This window comes from Lagenorhynchus albirostris, chromosome 16, assembly GCF_949774975.1.
Source record: "Lagenorhynchus albirostris chromosome 16, mLagAlb1.1, whole genome shotgun sequence".
In the NCBI taxonomy this organism is placed as follows: Eukaryota; Metazoa; Chordata; class Mammalia; order Artiodactyla; family Delphinidae; genus Lagenorhynchus; species Lagenorhynchus albirostris.
Genome location: NC_083110.1, coordinates 24953942 through 24975865, shown reverse-complemented (window position 1 = coordinate 24975865; position 21924 = coordinate 24953942). Strand labels below are relative to the sequence as shown.

Below are 21924 nucleotides of genomic sequence, written 5' to 3'. Positions count from 1 at the left end.
TACCATACGTAGGTGACTGGCTTAGGGGTGCGGCTACGTCCTTTGTGTCAAGAGGCCTGTCCTAGGGGACCAAACTCGTAACTAATCCATAGGTTAACCAGCTGGTTGGGGGTAGAATTCCAATTGCTCCACAACTCATGCCTCTGAAAAGTTGGCTAACATCCCCCTGCTCAGGGCTGGGGAATCCGCTCTGAACTGTTCTCTCCCTCACTGGCCATCCCTCAGATAGGCCCTCCTACTGCCTAACCTTTGCCCTTTCTAATTGCCCTGATCTCATCCCAACCTCCATAGCTGTGTTTAAAGTCCACCTCTGGGGAACACACAGACTGAGTGCTCCAGATAATTCCTTTCCCAGTCTTGCTTGGCATCTGGCCGGTGGGCCGTGTACCCAGACTTCCTGGGACACTGGCTGGGGTTTGAGGAGGGACCTCAGTACCTACCTGGCTACAGGATGACGCTGGCCACTAGCTTCTTGATTTTGTGGCTCAGCCTGGGGGGTGGCCTGGCTCAGAGTGACACCAGCCCTGACGCAGAGGAGTCCTATTCAGACTGGGGCCTTCGGCACATCCGGGGCAGCTTTGAATCTGTCAACAGCTACTTCGATTCCTTTCTGGAACTGCTGGGAGGGAAAAATGGAGTCTGTCAGTACAGATGCCGATATGGTGAGTGCACGGTCTCTCTTCCGGTGAGACTGTCACTGGTGGACCTGTGAAGAGCTTGAGCAGGGCCACAATCTGTCATGCACTTTTTCCTGTGATCCACCTCTTAGAGGGGTGCCAGATTCGGCAACTAAAAATATAGGACACCCAATGAAATTTGAATTTCAAATAAACAACCAAGACTTTGTTAAGATATGTGAGATATTTGGGACACAATTATAGTGACAAATTACTGGTTGTTTATCTGAAATACAAATTTCACTGAGCTTCCTGTGTTTTTTCTGGCAAACCTATTCCAAGGAGTTTTGCGAGAATTGTTTCCCTGGGGACAATTTAATGGGTTTATTGTGAGGCAGGTAGGTACTTAGGAAAAGGTGGCAAGGGTGGGGAGAAAGAATAAGAGATGTCTTTGGGAGGTGTTCCTAGGGATGGAAACTCAGCTGAACATTCAGGGAAAATTCTGCCAGAAAACTCTGCGCTTCCTCAGTTACTCTGCTCCTAGCTTGGAAATGGATTCGCCTCTCCCCCTGAATGCAGTTCACACCTTCCTTCCAGATCTGTCAATCTCTGATCAATTTGCCTAACCACCCCCACCCCCAAGAGAGCTGTCCCTGCCTCAGTCAGCAGTGACAGTCCTTTGGTGGGTAGGATGGGTGTCTGCCAGCTGCCTCTGTCCACCAGGGAGCAGGCCCCAAGCAGGCCTGGGGATGTGGAACTGAATGGGTAGGAGCACTACCTCACCTGAGTTGTAAAGAGGGTACATGGGAGCCTGCGTGCAGGTCTGGCTGCAAAAGAGCAGACCCTGTGGCCCGTTCTTCCTTCACCTTGCACTGGAATTCAGTGTAACGGGAGCAGAACGTGGAGCCCTGGACCTTGCAGCTGGGAGGCAAAGGGTAACTTCAAACGCAAACGAAGGTATTTCTGAAAGCATACACAACCTCATACAGCATTTGCATCACTGTTTAGGTTATCAGATGTTTCATCGTGGGATTAAGAGATGAAAATGGTGAGTTTAGCCTAGCAGGAAAACGCTTGAGAAATATTTTCTCCAGACACTCAACAGATAAAACTCAGCTTGGAGAGAGACTCAAAAGAGCTACACACTTGCCGGACTCACCCAATCAGTCTCACAGTCCCTTTTTTAACCTTTGAGCAGGGGAAATCCCTTCCTTATAAACGGGGAGTGACTAAGAGACCATGGTTAATCCTCCAGAACCAAGTTTTACAGCACAGAAGCTTTCATCTCAGAGGGGAATGTTGAAAAAAGGAAGCTACAGCGTCTCTGTGACGATTCCATAGGGTAAATCTGTGCTAGGACCCACCTGTACCGCTAGCAATGTCTTTGTCTAAGGTGTGTTAGACTAATGCAGAGATGCCTTGTCACAGGGACTGTTCTCACCTAGTTTGCATGGATGGGGCAGGAAAGGGTTAACTCACTTCAGATATTTGATCAACACTGGTGCTATTTTCCTTCCTGGAGGCAACACAAGACTTAGGTCTGTGGCTTAGCAAATAGATAACGGCAGGATTTTTTTTTTTTTTTAAGGGAAACGAGAACCAAACCCTCTTTTTCTCTAGCAAAACAGCATTAAAAGATTTGAGCAAATTTTGGTTGCAAGCCTGCACCTGGGTCAGTCGATGCAGCAGCCACGGGTGGGGGATGAGAATAGTCGACAGAGAGATTGCAGGAACACAAATAACTCCACTCACTCTACAAAACAGGACCTGTCCGACCAGGGGTCTGAAAAACACGTAGGAAATAGGGGGTTAAGCCTTGTTACCTCTGGAACGCAGCAGAGCCAAGAACCTGGAGGCTGTGCCCAAGCAGTACAGAACTTCTTCTCAAGTTGATTGTGGATCAAGCAGGCTTTTGAACAGATAACGTCTAATAACCAACTGAGTCTCTGTTTCCTTTGTGATACACTTCTTGTGCACAAGGCTTCTCTTTCTTCAAAAGAAACTTGCTGTGCTGCAAATCCCCTGAAGGGCTTGTTTAAACTGACTGCTGGCCCTCACCCCTCTTATACTGATTGGGTAGGTCTGGGGTGGGACCAGAAAATTTGCATTCTTAATAGTTCACAGGTGATCCTGCTGCTGGTGGTCCCGGGACCACGCTTTGAGGAAAAAACTGCTTTAAAAACTGCAATTTTTTTTTTTTTGTCAGAAGGAACAATTTAGGAACAGTTAGTCTACAAGAAAAAAAAAATTGCCATTTGGTAGGTACTTACCACTGCTTAAAACAGTGGTTCCTACCTTGCTCTGCACTTAGAATCACCTGGGGGAGGCTTTAAAAAATGCCTGCTGCCCAAATCAATTAAATGGGAATCCCCATGGGTTGGACCTAGACATCGTTCTTTTTAACGTTTCCCAGGTGATTGCAAAGTGTGACCAAGGTAGAGAGCACTATTTAAGGGGTCATTCAGCCCATAGATTGTTCAAACAGACAAAGGTATATTTGTATCCTGCTAGCCTACGCTAGCGTATCAATATTGCTTTCCACACTTCTTGTATCTACAATTCATTTTCAGGTCAACACACAACATCTGAACTTGCCAAATGATCGGGCTGTAAATATAACGAGATCCAGCATGGATCAATAGCATACATGGTACAGCTGGGTTAAGGGGTCTGCACTAATGTGAACACGATTCCCTCTCCCACCTCAGGGATTCTGATTCAGTAGGCCTGTGCTAGGAACTGCACACGTGGTCCTCGAACCAGATTTTGAGAAATACTAGTAATGGAAAAATCAGGGGTTTGTACTGGGGGTGGGGGTGGGGGTTGGGGAATCTCATTGCTGATGACCTTGGGCAAGTTACGTCTCTCAACCTTTGTTTCCTCGTGTTTATAACTAATGTTAATAATACCTACCTTACAAGGTTGTTGTAAGAATTAAAGATAATATATATAAAGAATTAGTGCCGTATGGAACATGGCAGATACCAAACAAATTTTATAAATGTTATGAGAAAATCTGGTGAACAGGTTAACTATGCATTCGGATTCTTCAGATTCCCTTTCAAAATAAAATTAAAAAAACATGAAATCCCAGTGGCTGGACAACATCCTCTCAGCTTCTGGAAGAAATCATCAAATGATGATTTAGGTGTTCTGTGCCTTTATGAAGGTCTGTGACGCAGAGTTTCTGTGTCTTGTAAATCATGATTTAAGCTATCAACCACACCGTCACACTTTGATAAAAGGACCTCATGATGATTTTCTTCTTGGGTTTAGTTCTAGAAAGGAAGGTATCCTTAAATATCAGCATTCTTATTTTCAGGAGAATTTTTATCTGTTTGAAATCTTAGAGCAAAATTTTATGAACCTGTGAATTTATACATTTTTCTAGACAAACAATTCACAGCCTTCATCAGATTCTTAGAGGACCTGGGGCCCAAAAAAAGAAAACAGCTACTGACTTAGAGGGTAATGGTTGTTCTCGAGAAGGGTGAGGAAATGTCCAGGTTTGCCGGTGATGGAGGGAAGGGGTGCGCATTCCTGGAACGTGGGACTTTAAGTACTAAAACAAGGATGGTCCCAGGCAAACCAGGACAAGTCGCTCGCCTTACCTCATGCAGTAACTTAATCTGTTTTAGTGACTGAAATAGAGTTTATTGCTTCAGTTAAATTGTCACAGTTCTGTTTTGTTCCCTTGTTGTGTTCCTCATGCTGTATTTGAGGGTTTCTGGCAGGAAGCAGGATGTGCCCTTCAAATATGGCCCTTGGACTCCTAGGCAGACCTCTAGTGGAGCACACAGAGCCACTTCTGCGGGAACCAGCTGGGTGGGGAGAAGGGCCACACCCTCCTAAGAGGTTTAACCGTTGGCCTGGGTGATAAAACTGCCAGACAGTTTTACTGTTGTTTTCAGTGACAAAACAGAGAGAAAAACGGTGGGGCCCAGGAGGTAGCGGACCTTCCTGCGGGTAGAACTTTCGGGTTTCATGCCTAACTCCCTCATTTGTCTTTTAAGTGTTTTGTGGCGTTTCACTTTATGCAGAAGCTTTAAATTTTCCTAAGAACCAGTCTATCAGTCCTTTTCTTTATAGCTTCTGCATTTTTTGTCTTGCTTAAAAGACCATCCTCACATGAAGGTTATTAACAACATTCGGCTCTTTTTTCCGTGAAAGCAGCTGTAGCTAATACGTAAGGAATGAGTGTTGCTGTGTTCTGAAAAAGAACTTTCTGGTGAGCACTAAAGTTTTAATTTCAAATAATTTTCATATGTCACACAATATTATCTTGTTTTGACTTTTCCCCCAATCATTTAAAAATATAAAAATCATTTTTATCTGGCAGGTTATACAAGAACAGGCAATGGGCTGGACTTGGGCCAGTGTTTGCCAAGCCCTCATCCAGGAGATCAGATGGTCAGCCTCCCACTCCTATAAATAGCCAAAACCAAAAAATAAAATTAGTTTGTGGACATTGTACATTATTGATGCTTAGACTCAAAACATCAAACTGAAAAGACTCAACACAACTCAAATCTGCTCCGACTGTAATATGAGGATATAGTACCTTATTTCTGTCTGGACTCAAACCATCACTTTTTTTCTTAGAACTTTTAATTCAAGCTTCAAACAGAATTTCTACAGCTTTCGTAAAATATTAAAAAAAAAAACCTGTCATCAATATCAGGCCAGGTGGGACGTATCTATAGTTGGTGTCCCATTAACTTTCAAACTGGAATATCAGAGTTTTATCTTCTGTGAGTTACCTACTGCAAAAATGGCAGAGGGTAACTCAGGAAACTGGACTGAGTCTGCTGCAAAAGCCCTTTATCAGCGAAATTATTAAAGAGCTAAATTTCACCATCAAATTTAGACATTTGTTTCTTCATTGAAATTTTTTCCCTGATTTCTATAAAGCTAGTATAGGTAGAACATTTGTAAAAGAACAATCTGAAGAAAAAATAAAATCACCATAGTCTCACCTCCAAGAGACAATACGCTTTAATTGTATGACATAGTGTGATTATTTTCATATGTGTAATTTGATTACTAATATTATTTAATACACTTTACCCATTCCCCTATTCCCAGTGCTACACACACACACACACACACACACACACACACACACACGGCAGGTTAGTAGAGTATCAATGCTAAGTTATATTTCTCAAGACCTTTGAAAAGTAATGCAGGGATTACTGGTAGGTTGGTGGACTCTGTGTCAACAAGTACAGGACCTCTCCATTACAAATAACAAGAAAGACAGGGTGGAAATAAAATATTAAAACAAAAAACACACACTCAACCTAGAATGAAATAAAGGGAAAACTTCAAGTTCTATAAATGAAGGGGAAACAAAAAGCCAAAGTGGTAGCAGGAGCTGATGCTGCCATGGCCCTTGGGGGTGTCAGTCTGGCACATATATAGACTCCAGGGGCTGAGGAATGGGCTTTATTGCTCATACAGAGAGAGGAAAAGTAAATTTCACCTCTAAGAATTGGGAAGTTGGAACTGAACAGTCTGCATAAAGCTTAGAGCCTGAGAAACTGTCTAGTCTGTTTAAAAGGGATTAGATTACTGGATTATCCAACATTCCAAGAAGTAGCAAGAATGCTTTCTGTCCACCTGGGGCTGGAGCTTGGAGGAGGAATAAAGAACATCCACTAAGAAAAATCACTACCTGGGCTTCCCTAGTGGCTCAGTGGTTAAGAATCCACCTGCCAATGCAGGGGACATGGGTTCGAGCCCTGGTCCACGAAGATCCCACATGCTGTGGAGCAACTAAGCCTGTGCACCACGACTACTGAGCCTGCGCTCTAGAGCCCGTGAGCCACAACTACTGAAGCCCACGCACCTAGAGCCTGTGGTCCGCAACCAGAGAAGCCACCGCAATGAGAAGCCTGCGTACTGCAAGGAAGAGTAGCCCCTGCTTGCTGCAACTAGAAAAGGCCTACACACAGCAATGAAGACTCAATGCAGCCAAAACAAAAAAAATCACTACTTGAAGCATACAATATGCATAGGTGAGGAATCTGAATCTATACAGCTGGCCTGGTGTGAGTATCCCAAGCTGAGAAATTAACATAAAGACATGTGTCTCACTTATCTTGGGACTCCTAGAGCCACAGCAAAAGCAGTTAGGGACTACTCTGTAGTATGTGACACAGGGCACAGGAATTCATTTAGAAAAACAAGCCCTCCAGAAAACAATTATATACCATTCGAAAAGATAATCCGCCATGCGGGAGAGTCAGTAGATGTCGAAAAATGAAACGGCATCCCAAGGAAGGGAGATAATAAAAAAAAACAACATTTGAAATTATTAAAGAAATAAAAGAAACAATAGAAAACATAATTAAAAAACAGAACTCAATGAAAATGAATACACAGATTTAAAGAACATTTACATAGAACTCCAAGAAATGAAAATTATAGTCATCAGAAGAAAAAAACTCAGTGGATGGGTTACATAGCAGATAACCTAGCAGTTAGTCAACCTAGAGATAATTAGTAAAATGGAAAATAAATTTGATGAAGCTAGTAAAAATTCAGTACAGAGAGAAAAAGATAGAAAATATGAAAGAGAGATTAAGATATATGAAGGACAGGATTAAAAAGAATCACCATTCAGTATAAGAGGCCCAGAAGGAGAAACTATAATGAAGAAAATAAAAAATTCAGACAAGGGCTGTGAATTCTCCAGAGGTGAAAGACACCCGAGTCTTCAGATTATTCCAAGTGGGGTAAGGATACACAGTCCACCTATAGATACATTGTAGTGAAACTGTGGGGATTGAGGAAACTGGAATTTTTGTGCATTTCTGGTGGGAATGCAAAATGGTACAGCTGCTGAAGAAAGCCTGCTGATAGTTCCTCAAAAAGTTAAACAGAATTACTATGTGACCCAGCAATTCCACTCCTTGGGTATGTGCACCCAAAAGAACTGAAAACAGATATTCAAACAAATACTTGTACACAATTATTCATAGCAGCACTCTTCACAATAGCCAAAAGATGGAAATGACCACCACGTCCATCAATGGTGGATGAATAAACAAACTGTGGTACATCCAGAGAATGGAATATTATTCAGCCATAAAAATAATATGGATGAACTGTGAAAGATCGAGCGTGACTGCTAAAGATGGGTACGGGGATGATAAAAATGTTCTAAAATTAGATTGTGGTGATGGTCTCACAACTCTGTGAAAAGCTAAAACCCATTGAATTACACACATTAAACGGGTGAACGTATAATACATTAATTACATCTCAATAGAGCTGTCGTAGGAAAAAATGTAATGAAAAAGAGATGCAAATCATAATGGCAACTGCAATAGTTAAGTATTGTTGAGTAGCAGGTGACCCCCAAACTTAGCAGCAGAAAATAACAAACATTTATTGTATCACACAGTTTCTGAGGGTCAGGAATCTAGGGGCTCTGCTGGGTGTTTCTGGCTCTGAGTTTCTCATAAAGTTGTAGTCACACTGCCTGTTGATATTAGTCTCTGAAGATATGACTGAAGCTGGAGATCTCCTTCCAAACTCATGTGGCTGTTAGCAGGAAGCTTTAGTTTTTTACCAATGGACCTTTCCATGACAGAAGTTGTAGCCTTTTTTTTTTTGACATCTTTATTGGAGTATAATTGTGTTACAATGTTGTGTTAGTTTCTGCTATATAACAAAGTGAATCAGCTATATGTATACATATATCCCCATATCCCCTCCCTCTTGTGTCTCCCTCCCACCCTCCCTATCCCACCCCTCTAGGTGGTCACAAAGCACCTAGCTGATCTCCCTGTGCTATGCGGCTGCTTCCCACTAGCTACCTATTTTACATTTGGTAGTGTATATATGTCAATGCTGCTCTCGCTTCGTCCCAGCTTACCCTTCCTAGAAGTTGTAGTCTTTTATAATGTAATCTTGGAAGCAACATGGCTCCACTTCTGCCATATTCTGTTGATCACACAGACCAACCCTAGGACAATACACAAGGTTATGAATACCAGGAAATAGGGATCACTGAGGGCCACCTTGAAACACCATCATATACACATGTTGTACCACAGCAACAAATACCCAAACAGACTGTGGCAGAGACTGCTTATTGTCCCCCTTTTCTACATTCATAAGCCCTCCTCCCAACTTCCAGCAGGGCTCATGGCTGCCTCCATTGAAGAAAAACTTCACTTCCTAGCCCACCTTTGCAACCAGGTGTTGCCATTTGATTAAGGTCTGGCCAAAGGGAAGTAAGATGAAGTGATGTGTGTAACATTCTGGAGTGTGTTTATTAAAGAGAGGAGCTCTGACCTTTCCACCTCCTTCTTCCATCCTGCTGCTTGTAATATGGATGTGTTGGCTGAAGCTCCATCTTGGACCATGAGAGTCAGGGCTAAATTCCAGGGCTGGTAGAGCTGAAGGCTAGAAGCAGCCTGGGTTCCAGAAAAGGTCAGATTTATCATTCCAGCCTTCTGAGCCTTAATTCTGGATCTTGATGAGATATCCTATCTTGTTTAAGCATCTGAATAATACAGTATGTAGGAGGTATAATAAATATATGGAGAAAATTATAACACTGTTGAAAGACATAAAGGAAGACCTAAGTAAATGGAAAGCTATATTAGGCCCATGTTTGGGAATCCAGAATATTATAAGAAAGTCAGTTGTCTCCAAATTAATCTATAAATTCAATGTATTTTAAATACAAATCCTCATTTCATCTCTTGTAGACATAATCTACATGTCTCATGTAGACTAATTTGACTCTCAAATTCATATGCAAGAGTAAATGTCCAAGAGTAATGAAGGCAGTTTTTAAGAATAATAAGGAGGGAGGGCTCTAAAGCATAGACTTCCTACCTAAAAATTAAAACAGAAAGATGGGGTGCAAAGGGGCTTCGACTGTACTTACACCATTTAATTAAACAGAAGAAATACAGCATGTTTGGCAAGTTAACATTCATTGTGTTTGTGTAGTGGGTACATGGGTATTTGTTTCTCTGACTTCAGTTTTGAAATATTTCATAATACAAAATAATTGAAAATAAAATACCTGGCAGGAGAAGATTAAAGAAAAGAAAGAGAAAATGCCATGTGTCTCACTTGGAGGATTAATTCTTAGCTTATTTCCTCCGTCTTCTGTTATGTCTTGCATATCCTACACGAGGCAAAGGAACTGGGGAAAGAACATGGGCTTTGGAGACAAACAGGATATATCTGGATTTATATCCCAATTCCCCCCACTTTCTATATGACTCAGGCAAGTCACTAAACCTCTTAGCCCCATATTCCTTATCTGGATAATGGGATAAAAATACTAACTGCAGATGACTGTCCTGAGGTCATCTCAGGTCAAAGTTATCTTTATCTATAATGACTACCCTTGACACACTGACAAAGCTTCTCTGTATGCATTTGCAAGATTATAAAATTACCCAAAAGCCAAGTAGGAGAAACTAAGAAATCCAAAGCTTTTCGGATAGTTTCGCCTTAGTTCTGTGACACAAATGCCTAAAATGTTTCAGTGGGGTGTTTTCTTTGCCCTTTGGTCAACAATGTTTTGTCTGCATTTATGGAATCTTGCAAAATTTCCTTCACGTTATTCTAAAAAAGTTTGTGGTACTGTTTTAATTCTGATCCCTTAAGTGTATGATCAGGTCTTTGTGCATAGTATGTGGTCTTACAGTGGATAGAAGAATGAGAAACCTTGAGTTTTAGTTTGGTTTTGCCACAGACCTTATCTTCAAGGTTGTGCATGTAAGAAATATTAGAATTGTTAGTAAATAAGTGCTCATAAAATTCTTCAATATTCGGAGAAAAACGCTAACCTGGTTTGAAGGTTATTACTCTTTTATGATATCATCATAATCATCATCACCACCTAATTTAAGTCTGGTGAGGAGCAGTGACTTTTTCTTTTAATTTTAAAAAAAATTTTCTTTATTTTATTTTCTGCTGCATTGGGTCTTTGCTGCTGCCCACGGGCTTTCTCTAGTTGCGGCGAGCGGGGGCTACTCTTCGTTGCGGTGCGCGTGCTTCTCACTGCGGTGGCTTCTCTTGTTGCGGAGCACAGGCTCTAGGCGTGTGGGCTTCAGTAGCTGTGGCACGCAGGCTCGGTAGTTGTGATTTGCGGGTTCTAGAGCCCAGGCTCAGTAGTTGTGGCACACGGGCTTAGCTGCTCTGCAGCACGTGGGATCTTCCCGGACCAGAGATTGAACCTGTGTCCCCTGCATTGGCTGGCGGATTCTTCACTGTGCCACCAGGGAAGTCCCAGGAGCAGTGACTTTTTTTTTTAGTAGTCAACAAATATTTATTAGTTTTATTTACATATCATAAAATGTATCTGTTTTATGGTAAAATTAAAAAATTTTAGTACATTAATACAATTGCTCAATGTCATCACAACCCAATTTTAAAACATTTCCATCAGGGCCAAAAACCAAAATCCTTCTCCCCATTTACAATCATTCCCCTTCTATAGATGATTAAAGCTATAAAATTCCTTTTAATCACTACTTTAACTGCATCACATAATTTTTGATACTTTGTATTTCTTTTCATTCAGTTTATTTCCTAATTCCCTTAAAATTTCTTTTTGACCTATGTTATTATTAGAAGGGTGGCTTTTAATTTCCAAATATTTGGTACTTTTTAATATTTCTATTATTGCTTTAACAATTTAACTTTGTTGTAGTTGAAGAATATAGCAGTGACTTTTAAAGGAAAAACTGAACATGCTTTTTAGATCATTTTTATTTGGTGAATGTTCCCAAATGCTTAATTTCTAAACAGTTCTTCCCGCTTCTTTCCTCTCTTTCCCCTGCTAGGAAAGGCACCAATGCCCAGACCTGGATACAAGGCTCAGGAGCCCAACGGCTGCAGTTCCTATTTCCTGGGTCTCAAGGTACCAGAAAGTGTATGTACACCACCATTGTTTTCTTAGTTGATTGGTTTTAACTAAAACCAATCCAAGAGTTACCACTGATGGAACTCAACACTTAAGGAATATGATTGAGAAATATGATTAGTATTTTAAATTGGATACAGAGAAAGGGAGATCATTTTCAAAGAAAGTTTCTGATTTCCTTTTCTTAGAGGCAGCTATCCCCCAGAAAAGCCGTTGTGTAGTGAACTCTGAAAGCACCAATGCAAATATCAGCTGAGCCTTAGTGAACCAAACATAACTTAATTTGAAATACATCTGACAAGTTTGACTTATTTAAATTGGTGAGACTTTCCAGTGATGTACTGGAGCAAACTGGTACTGACCAGTACCAGTGAGGGCTGATTGCTGTATCCTCAGCACTTTTGCAAGCGGCTAACTTGGTGACGGTACCATCAAATCAACTATGTTTGGAGTATTAACATTATGGGAACCTGCAAACACACCTCCATCCACCCACATGCCCATACACACAACCAGCCACTGGCTAAACATTTATCATTTTGCCTCTGACTGTTTCTCAAACTGTCGACTTCCTCTAAAAACAAGGAATAATTAATTTCTTTTAAGACCCCTTGGAAGCCCTTTTACCTTTTTCACTTTAGAAAAGAGGTTTCATGTAAAATGTAGGTAGAAGGATTTCATATCTAAAATCATAGTTTAGCTATGCCTTTAGTTGGTGTCTTAATCAGGCTAAACTTCACTTTTCTGCTGGTTCAAAAGATTTTTGTAGTAATTTTCTAAGCAGCATAATGTTTATTCTTCTAACTAAAATGCTGCTCACCCATGTGGCATTTTTGTGCAAATTGAAAAAAAGTTCCCTTTCCTCAAGATGGTTTTCTTCCATTTGTCAGAAACTAAGCTTAGGGCTTCCCTGGTGACGCAGTGGTTGAGAGTCCGCCTGCCGATGCAGGGGGCACAGGTTCGTGCCCCGGTCCGGGAAGATCCCACATGCCGCGGAGCGGCTGGGCCCGTGAGCCATGGCCGCTGAGCCTGCGCGTCTGGAGCCTGTGCTCCGCAACGGGAGAGGCCACAACAGTGAGAGGCCCGCGTACCGCAAAAAAAACCCCAAAACCAAAAAAAACCAACTAAGCTTAATATACTGATTTTGTAAGAAAAGGAAATGCCTGCCACTGGCTGGATATTTTTCTTAATAAATATATAAATCTATGATGTCTTGTGGGAAGGTGCCCCCTTAGATACGACACTCTTGTTCACTGCACAACCTTCACAGCTGTACGCCTAACCTGGTCCACAATCATCAATACGTGAATGGACACAGAAGATAATCCTTCCAAATATACATTAGAGAAACAATGTATTTTTGGCTAATATCTTTTACTTGATATCAATTTAGTAGCTAAGAAGGTGGTATGCACTCTATTTTGGGAGTAATGTCATTTTGTTTACTGGTACAAATATTATTTAGAACTAGTTCAAGAATTTCCAATTGAGTTGAATTGAATGATAGCCACTATACTCATCTAATTCTGTTACCTCTGTTGTGATGTATTCTTAGGTTTAGGGGTGAGGTGCAAGAAAAGTAGCTTGCTTCAGGTGTCAGATGATGGGAATTTACCCAAAATTGCTGAGTCCAGGCCTTTGCCTAGTCTAATGAGTTAGATTATCTCTTAATGTAATAATGCTTTGTTTTGGTTTTTGCTTAAAAGGGCCTTTTAAACTACCAAAGTCCATATTCTGCTCTAGGTGGTCTTGTAGTAAAAGTTCAAACAAGAGAACACTTAAGGAGACCCAAGAGGAAAGGATCTATGATAGCTGGTTAATCAATCCCCACCCATACCTCGAAACCAGATTTTCACAGCTTCCATCCAAGTCCAAGTCTATATTATGAGAAGAACTGCAAAAGATCCATGTCAATGGAAGCAACCTAACTGTCCATCGACAGATGACTGGATAAAGATGTGGCACATATATACAATAGAATATTACTCAGCCATAAAAAGAAATGAAACTGAGTTATCTGTAGTGAGGTGGATGGACCTAGAGTCTGTCATACAGAGTGAAGTAAGTTAGAAAGAGAAAAACAATACTGTATGCTAACACATATATAAGGAATCTAAAAAAAAAAAAGAACCTAGGGGCAGGATGGGAGTAAAGATGCAGACCTACTAGAGAATGGACTTGAGGACACGGGGAGAGGGAAGGGTAAGCTGGGACAAAGTGGGAGAGTGGCATGGACATATATACACTACCAAATGTAAAACCGATAGCTAGTGGGAAGCAGCCGCATAGCACAGGGAGATCAGCTCTGTGCTTTGTGACCACCTAGAGGGGTGGGATGGGGAGGGAGGGAGGGAGACACAAGAGGGAAGAGATACGGGGATATATGTATATGTATAGCTGATTCACTTTGTTATAAAGCAGAAACTAACACACCATTGTAAAGCAATTATACTTCAATAAAGATGTTAAAAAAAAAAGATCCATGTCTAAACTCACCCTGTTCTCATCTGTTTTATAAACCACAGAATGATTACTCCTCTTTAATCACTTATTGCATCATGTCCCTTCCTTCCTCAAGAGTCTTTATCAAATCTAACTTGCTATTTTGGATGTCAAGGCCATCTGTCAACTTGCCTTTCTCCTTAATTAAAAAAATAAAATATATAAATAAATATATATATATATATATAATAAAAATATATAATACATCACCCTGCTAAGACCCTTGAAAGACCAAACAAACTAATTGACTTGCTCATATATGATATGCTCATTATTTCCTTTCTTTACCTGCTGTATCTTAAGTCTACCATCATCTCTAATAATCCTTTCAAAAAAATTCCTGTTTGGTAACTCTACATGTGGCAGTCTATGAACTTAGTTTATGACACATTTGTAATTGTTTAGGATGCTTTATAAATGTGTGTGTGTGTGTGTGTGTGTGTGTGTGTGTGTGTGTGTTACTTTGTTGTTTGATCATAGTCCCCTTGTGGTCAGGAACTATGTTCTATCCCCAGTCTGCTCCTCGACACATACAAACACATATACACATACTTAAAACAGTGCTGCATGGGATGGATCCCTGATAAATGCTGGTGACCTCTTTATGAACTGAGGCTTAATTTTTCATACTTCTGAGACTTGGAATCTTTTGTTTAAACAAAATCTCATATAGCATAGGTTTTAGTTGAATTTGCCAGTCTTGAAGCTATGTCCTCTTGCCTAACTTTCTGATTTCTATTTTTAGCACTATAGTGGCCTGTGAATTTGAAAATTACTAAACCCCAAAAGAAAAAGAAGAAAAGTGGGCCATTCAAAGTTATTAAACTAATAACTAGATCATGATCAAAACTTAGCATCCTGTGACTGTCAACCTGATGTATTCTTTCCAGTCATTGGTGCTTCTGAATAGATCTGAATCTGTAACAGGAATTTGAGAACAAGGTAGGCAAGGTTGCCTAAGGTCCTTGGTCTAAACGTGGCATTTTCTTCCTTCATTTTTCTTCCTTCACTTTTCCTCAGATGGACTTGGGCATTCCAGCAATGACCAAGTGCTGCAACCAGCTGGACGTCTGTTATGACACTTGCGGTGCCAACAAGTATCGCTGTGATGCAAAATTCCGATGGTGTCTCCACTCTATCTGCTCTGACCTTAAGCGGAGTCTGGGCTTTGTCTCCAACATAGAAGGTAGGAATCTTAAGTGCATCTACCCGTGAGCAGGGAGTTTTATTCCTGTTTTCACACAGAAATGTAGCCAGAGCCCTTTTACTCAAAGAGACCATCAGAGCTCACTGATCTTTCTTTATCCTGTGACCAATGCAAGCAAGGGGGAAGGAAGATTCTGGGCAATCCTTCACTAAAGTTCTTGCTGTCCTGCCCAGGAGCTGCTGGCGCCACTCCTGATGGACAGGGCCATACCAAAGCCTTCCCAGAGAAATAAAATCTATCCTCTAAGGACAGAGCAAGAGTTGCCCAACTGGCTTTCGTGATCCATTCCAGTGTTAAATAATTTTCCATATCAGGAATTATTCCGTATAGGACTACATACTTGGGTTTAAGCCTTTTTTTTTTTTTCTTATTTTGTTCTCGTCAGGGAAAGAATTTTAATTTAAAAATCTATCTTTTTTGTGTAAAGGTCTCTATATCTTTGAGGATAATTATTTTCAAACTGCTTACCTACCTAATTTCTAGCACTGATTCTGTAATTTCTTTTTCCTAATTTACCTTAGGAAAAGTTGTAATCCTTTAGTTTCTGAAGCCCGAACATTACATCCAGGTATTAGCATTGTATATTTTTAGATGGTGAAGTTTGAAATTCAGGCTTATGAAGAGCTGGCCCCATGCCATCGAGAAAGTCAGCTGCAGGAAGAATCTCGGATCTTGTTATAGATCAATGTCTAGAGTGCCGTCCTGAAGTGAATGTGTGAGGGCTTGAAAATATGAATAATTAATTAGGCCCTGTAAAAGGGAGTATCATTCTATCTGTACCTACAAAGGGGGAAAAAGTGCCTGCTGCTAATCTAGGGTCAGGTCAAGTTACTCCCTCCAAGCAACATCCTATTGATTCTTTCTCCTAAATATCTCTTTGATAGATCGCTTGCCTGGTTACTACAGATTAACCCAATCTCTGGGTCCCATCCAATCTATTGACCCCATAGAGACCAGGTATATTTTCATACCAGACGAATCTGATCATCTCCACCCTCCATGTAAGTCTTTCAATAGGTTCCTCTTCCTTAGGATTAAATCCAAGTCCTTAGCATGACATTCATAGCCCTTTCTGATTCAGTCCTAGCCTACCTCTCCAGCATCATCTTGCTTATTTCTGATTTCTTTCCTGACTTCTGCTATTCCAAGCTATGTGGGTTGATGGCGCAAATCTTTCTGCCTCTTCAGTTCCCTCTGCTTGAAATACTCTGATCATTCATTTTGTTGTTGTTGTTCAGTTTTATTGAGATATAACTCACATACTATAAAATTCAACCATTTAAATGCTTTTTAAAATATGTTCACAGAGTTATGCAATCAGCCCCACAATTAATTTTAGAACATTTTCATCACTCCAAAAAGAAACTCTAGAGCCATTAGCAGTCCCACTACATCGTTCCCCTGGCTAGCTCTAGGCAACCATTAGTCTGTTTTCTACCTCTATAAATTTGCCTATTCTGGACAATTCATATAAATGGTATCATAAAATATGTGGTCTTCTGTGACTGGATTCTTTCACTTGGCAAGGTTTATCCATATTGTAGCATGTATCAGTATTTCATTCCTTTTTATTGCTGAATAGCATTCCATTGTATGGATATAATATGTTTTCTCTATCCATTCATCAATTGATGGACATTTGGGTTGTTTCCACTTTGGGGCTATTATGAATAATTCTGGTATGAACATTTATGTACAAGTTTTTGTGGTGACATGTTTTCATTTCTCTTGGATATATATCTAGGAGGGGAATTTCTGGGTTATATGGTAATTTTATAACAAACTGATTTCCAAAACAGCTATACCATTTCACATTCCCACCAGCAATGTATTATGGTTCCAATTTCTCCACATCTTTGCCAACACTTGTTATTATCTATCTTATTACAGACCCTAGTAGGTGTGAAGTTATATCTCATTGTGGTTTTGATTTGCATTTCCCTGATGGCTAATGATGTTGAGCATCTTTTTATGTGCTTATTGGCCATTAAATAACTGCTTTGGAGAGATGTCTATTCATTTGCCCCCTTTTAAATTGGGTTATTTGTCTTTTTATTATTGAGTCATAAGACTTCTTGTATATATTCTGGATGCAAATCTTTTATCAGATATATGACTTGCAAATGTTTTCTCTCATTTTATGAGTTGATTTTTCACTTTCTTGATGATATAATTTGCAGCCCAAAAGTTTTACATTTTGATTAAGTCCATTTTATCCTTTTAAAAAATTTTTCTTGTACTTTTGGTGTCATATGTAAAAAGGCTTAGCCTAACTCAAGGTCACAAAGATTTACTCCTAAGTTTTCTTCTAAGAGTTTTGTTGTAGCTCATATATTTAGACCTATGATACATTTTAGTTAATTTTTGTGTAAGAAAGGGGTCCAACTTCATTCTTTTGCATGTGGACATACACCATTTGTTGAAAAAGACTATTCTTTCTTACATTTGTCCTGCACCATTTGTTGAAAGAGACTCTTCTTTTCCACAATAAATTGTCTTTGCACCCTTGCCAAAAATCAATTTGCCATAATTGCAGTGTTTATTTCTAGACTTTCAATTCTATTCCATTGATCTATGCCAGTACCACACTGTTCCTATTATTGTAATTTTGTAGTAAAGTTTGAAATCAGGAAGTGTCCTCCAACTTTGCTCTTTTTCAAGATTTCTTCAGATATTCTGGATCTTTTGCATTTCCATATGAATTTTAGGTTCAGCTTGTCAATTTCTTCAAGAAATGGCAGGTGGCATTTTGATAGGACTCTTGTTGACTCTGTAAATCCATTTGAGGAGTATTGCCATCTTTTTTTTAAAGATTTATTTATTATTCATTTTATTTATTTGGCTGCTTTGGGTCTTAGTTGCAGCACACGGGATCTTTGCTGAGGCATGCGGGATCTTTCATTGTGGCGCGTGGGCTCTTTGTCCTGGTGCACAGGCTTCTCTCTAGTTGTGGCGTGTGGGTTTTCTCATCTCTAGTTGTGGCACGCAGGCTCCAGGGCGCATGGGCTCTGTAGTTGTGGCACACGGGTTCCAGAGCATGTGGGCTCTGTAGTTTGCAGCACGCAGGCTCTCTAGTTGAGGTGTGCGAGGTCAGTAGTTGTGGTGTGTGGGCTTAGGTGCCTTGCAGCATGTGGGATCTTAGTTCCCTGACCAGGGATCGAACCCGCGTCCCCTGCATTGTAAGGTGGATGATTCTTTTGCACTGGACCACCAGGAAAGTCCCGAGGAGTATTGCCACCTTAACAAAATTATGTTTTCTGATTGATGAACATGAATGTCTTTCCACTTATTTGGGTCTTCTTTAATTTCTTTCAACAATGTTTTATAGTTTTCACAGCACAGGTCTTATACTCCTTTGTTTAATTTGTTCCTAAGTATTTTTTCCTTTTTGATGCTTTTTTTTTTTTTTTTTTTGGCTGTGTTGTGTCTTTGTTACTGCATGCAGGCTTTCTCTAGTTGCAGCAAGTGGGGGCTACTCTTCATTGTGGTGTGCATGCTTCTCATTGCAGTGGCTTCTCTTGTTGCAGAGCATGGGCTCTAGGCATGTGAGCTCCAATAGTTGCAGCATGCAGCCTCAGTAGTTGTGGCACAAGGGCTTAGTTGTTCCACAGCATGTGGGATCTTCCTGGACCAGGGATCGAACCTGTGTCCCCTGCACTGGCAGGCAGATTCTTTTTTTTTTTTTTTTTTTTTTGGTGGTATGCGGGCCTCTCACTGTTGTGGCCTCTCCCGTTGCGGAGCACAGGCTCCGGACGCGCAGGCTCAGCGGCCATGGCTCACGGGCCCAGCCGCTCCGCGGCATGTGGGATCTTCCCAGACTGGGACACGAACCCATGTCCCCTGCATCGGCAGGCAGACTCTCAACCACTGCGCCACCAGGGAAGCCCTGACAGGCGGATTCTTAACCACTGTGCCACCAGGGAAATCCCTTGATGCTATTATAAAGGGAATTGTTTTCTTAATTGTACTTTCAGATTATTTGCTGATAATGTATACAACTACAATTGATTTTTGTATACTGATCTTTTATCTTGCAACCTTACTGAACTCATTTATTACCTCCAAGAAATTTTTAGTAGATTCCTTAGGCTTTTCTGTACACAAGATAATGTCATCTGCATATTGTCTTCCTTTTCAATTTAGATGCCTTTTCTTTCTCTTGCCAATTGCCCTGGCTAGAACTTCTAGTAGAGTATTGAATAGAAGTGGTGAGAACAATGTGGAGATTAAACAACATGCTACTGAACAACCAATATGCCAAAGAAGAAATCAGAAGAGAATATAACACACCAAGACTTATGAGAAGCAGTAAAAGCAGTCCTAAGAGGGAAGTTTATAGCAATAAATGTCAACATCAAAAAAAAGAAGGATCTCACATCAACAACCTAACTTTAAACCTCAAAGAACTAGAAAAAGAAAAGCAAATGAAGCCTAAAGTTTGTAGAAGGAAGGAAATAAGAAAGATCAGAGTGGAAATAAATGAAATAGAGACTAAAAGGACAATAGAAAAGATCAGTTAAACTGAGAGCTGTTTTATAAAATAGATAAAATAGACAAAACTTTAGCTAGGTTGGCCAAGAAAAAAAAAAAGAGGATGCAAATAAATAAAATCAGAGGTGAAAGAGGAAACACTAAAGCTAATATCACAGAAATACAAAGAACCATAGAAGACTACCATGAAAAATTATGCACCAAGTTAGACAGCCTAGAAGAAATAGATAAATTCCTAGAAACATACAACCTACCAAGAATGAATCATGAGGAAATAGAAAATCTGATCAGAACTGTTACTAGTAAGGAGATTGAATCAGTAATCAAAAATCTCCCAACAAACAAAAATTTAGGACCAGGTGGCTTCACTTTTTTTTTGGCTTCACTTTTAAAGTGGCTTCAACATTCAAAGAATTAGTCAGCCATTTAAATGGCTTCAACAGTTAAAGAAGAATTAATACCAATCCTTCTTTCAAAAAGCAGACGAGGAGGGAACACTTCCAAAGGCATTTTAAGAGGCCAGCACTACCCTATTCCAAAACCAGATAAAGATATTACAAGAAAATAAAATTACAGGCCAATATCCCTGATGAATACAGATGCAAAAATCCTCCACGAAATATTAGCAACCTGGTTATTCACCCCACACTTGAATAGGGAAAGCTATAGGAAACATAGTAGTGTTATTTGAGGGAGTATTCTGAAAAAAAAAAGGTAAATTTTCCATGGAGTGAGCACAGTGATGTGGGGCATTCTGATTGCTAATCATGGTTTCTACCTGGAGGCCCATAAAAGGAGGGCATCCCAAAGTGTGTTCTGCTTTACTAGATTGGATAGAAGCTCCTCTGAAAAAGCTTCTCTTAAATCTATTTTTTCATTTTAATTCTGTATTTGGATCACTGCCTCTACTTTCCTCTGGGTATCATGTTATCCTTGGAAATACGCTGCCTCTTCAAAATTACTTAGACTTAACCTTTATATTTCTCTTAATCTTTTTCAAGTAGGCTGTGATTCTCTGGCTGATACTGTGTTCAACACTGTATGGACCTTGGGCTGCCGGCCCTTTATGAACAGTCAGCGGGCAGCCTGCATCTGTGCAGAAGAGGAGAAAGAAGACTTATGAGGAAGAGGTGATTTCTTTCCCATTTTGAGTGACACCACAGCCGTCTGTCTGGGAGATGGTAGTACGGCAGATGCGTCTCATTCTTTTTTCCAAAAGTTTGGATACCGCAAAGCAGGAGAAAGGAAACACTATTCTACAGCTGAAAAGTGAGTCATCGTTTGAGGAGAATTGGAAAAAAGACATGGAGTGATTTGAAGACTATGCTTCACTTTAACACTGGTCTCCCCAGCCAAGACATATTTGCCTGGAAATTCAGTTCTTAAAGACTAAAATACCAGAATTTCTGGAATTAATAATTATATTCATAAGTGAAATTTTGCAGAGTCCAACCATTTGGGAGGCAATGACTTTCCTCTGGTCCATGTTTCAGTTGCCAGTAAGCATCTCACATTTAATAAAGTGTACTTTTTAGAAAATTTGAAAAGAGATGACTGAATTCCATTATCACCAATATGCTTCCATTTCACTTAGAAGAGAACAGAACCCAACCTGGTAAATTCCATCAATGATAACAGTTATTCCCACTGGTGCTGAAGAGATAAGAACAAGGCAAGGTCAGAGGCTTACCTGATTGAAGCCAATGGAGGTAGAGGTCAGGTGGCGTTAGGCCTCTAAGGTTCCATTTTTTTCCTTCATTGAACTATTCCTGTTGAAATTCCCAATTACTAAGCAGTATTAGTGTCCTGTTAAGATGAGAAGCACTTGGTAAAAACTGCCACTGAAGACAGCTTAGGAAAATCCCTGAAAACTGAGAGGAGTGAGAGACTGAGGGCTATTCCCGAAACTATGGTTCTCAGCCCTGATTGCAGATTAGAGTCACCTGAGGAGCATTAAAAAAAACAAAGAATCTCTGGGAGGGGGGTGGGGGGTGGTACCTATGTATTGGTATTTTAAAAACACCCCCCAGTGATTCTGATGCACTGTGAGGCCTGAGGGCCACTAAAGTCAGGGACTGACAAATGAAGGCCCATGGGCCAGATCAGGCCCAACCCCTGTTTTGGTAAAGTTTTACTGGAACGCAGCCAGGCTCACATTTGTTTACGGCTGTTCCTGTGCTAGGACAACAGAGTTGAGTAGTTGT

The 21924-nt window shown here is 40.4% G+C and overlaps 1 protein-coding gene across 2 annotated transcripts; it reads left to right on the top strand.

Moving 5' to 3' along the window:
- The first annotated feature begins 451 nt into the window (after positions 1 to 451).
- PLA2G12B (phospholipase A2 group XIIB) lies at positions 452 to 20843 on the top strand. Of its 2 annotated transcripts, none has more exons than XM_060126649.1 (4): positions 452 to 662; positions 11441 to 11529; positions 15043 to 15208; positions 20725 to 20843. In XM_060126649.1, exons 1-4 carry the CDS (start codon positions 452 to 454, stop codon positions 20841 to 20843), a joined length of 585 nt encoding a protein of 194 aa, XP_059982632.1. The 2 variants fall into 2 exon arrangements, with proteins under 2 accessions (XP_059982632.1, XP_059982631.1); XM_060126648.1 differs by having other exon boundaries at positions 20722 to 20843.
- Positions 20844 to 21924: the final 1081 nt, after the last annotated feature.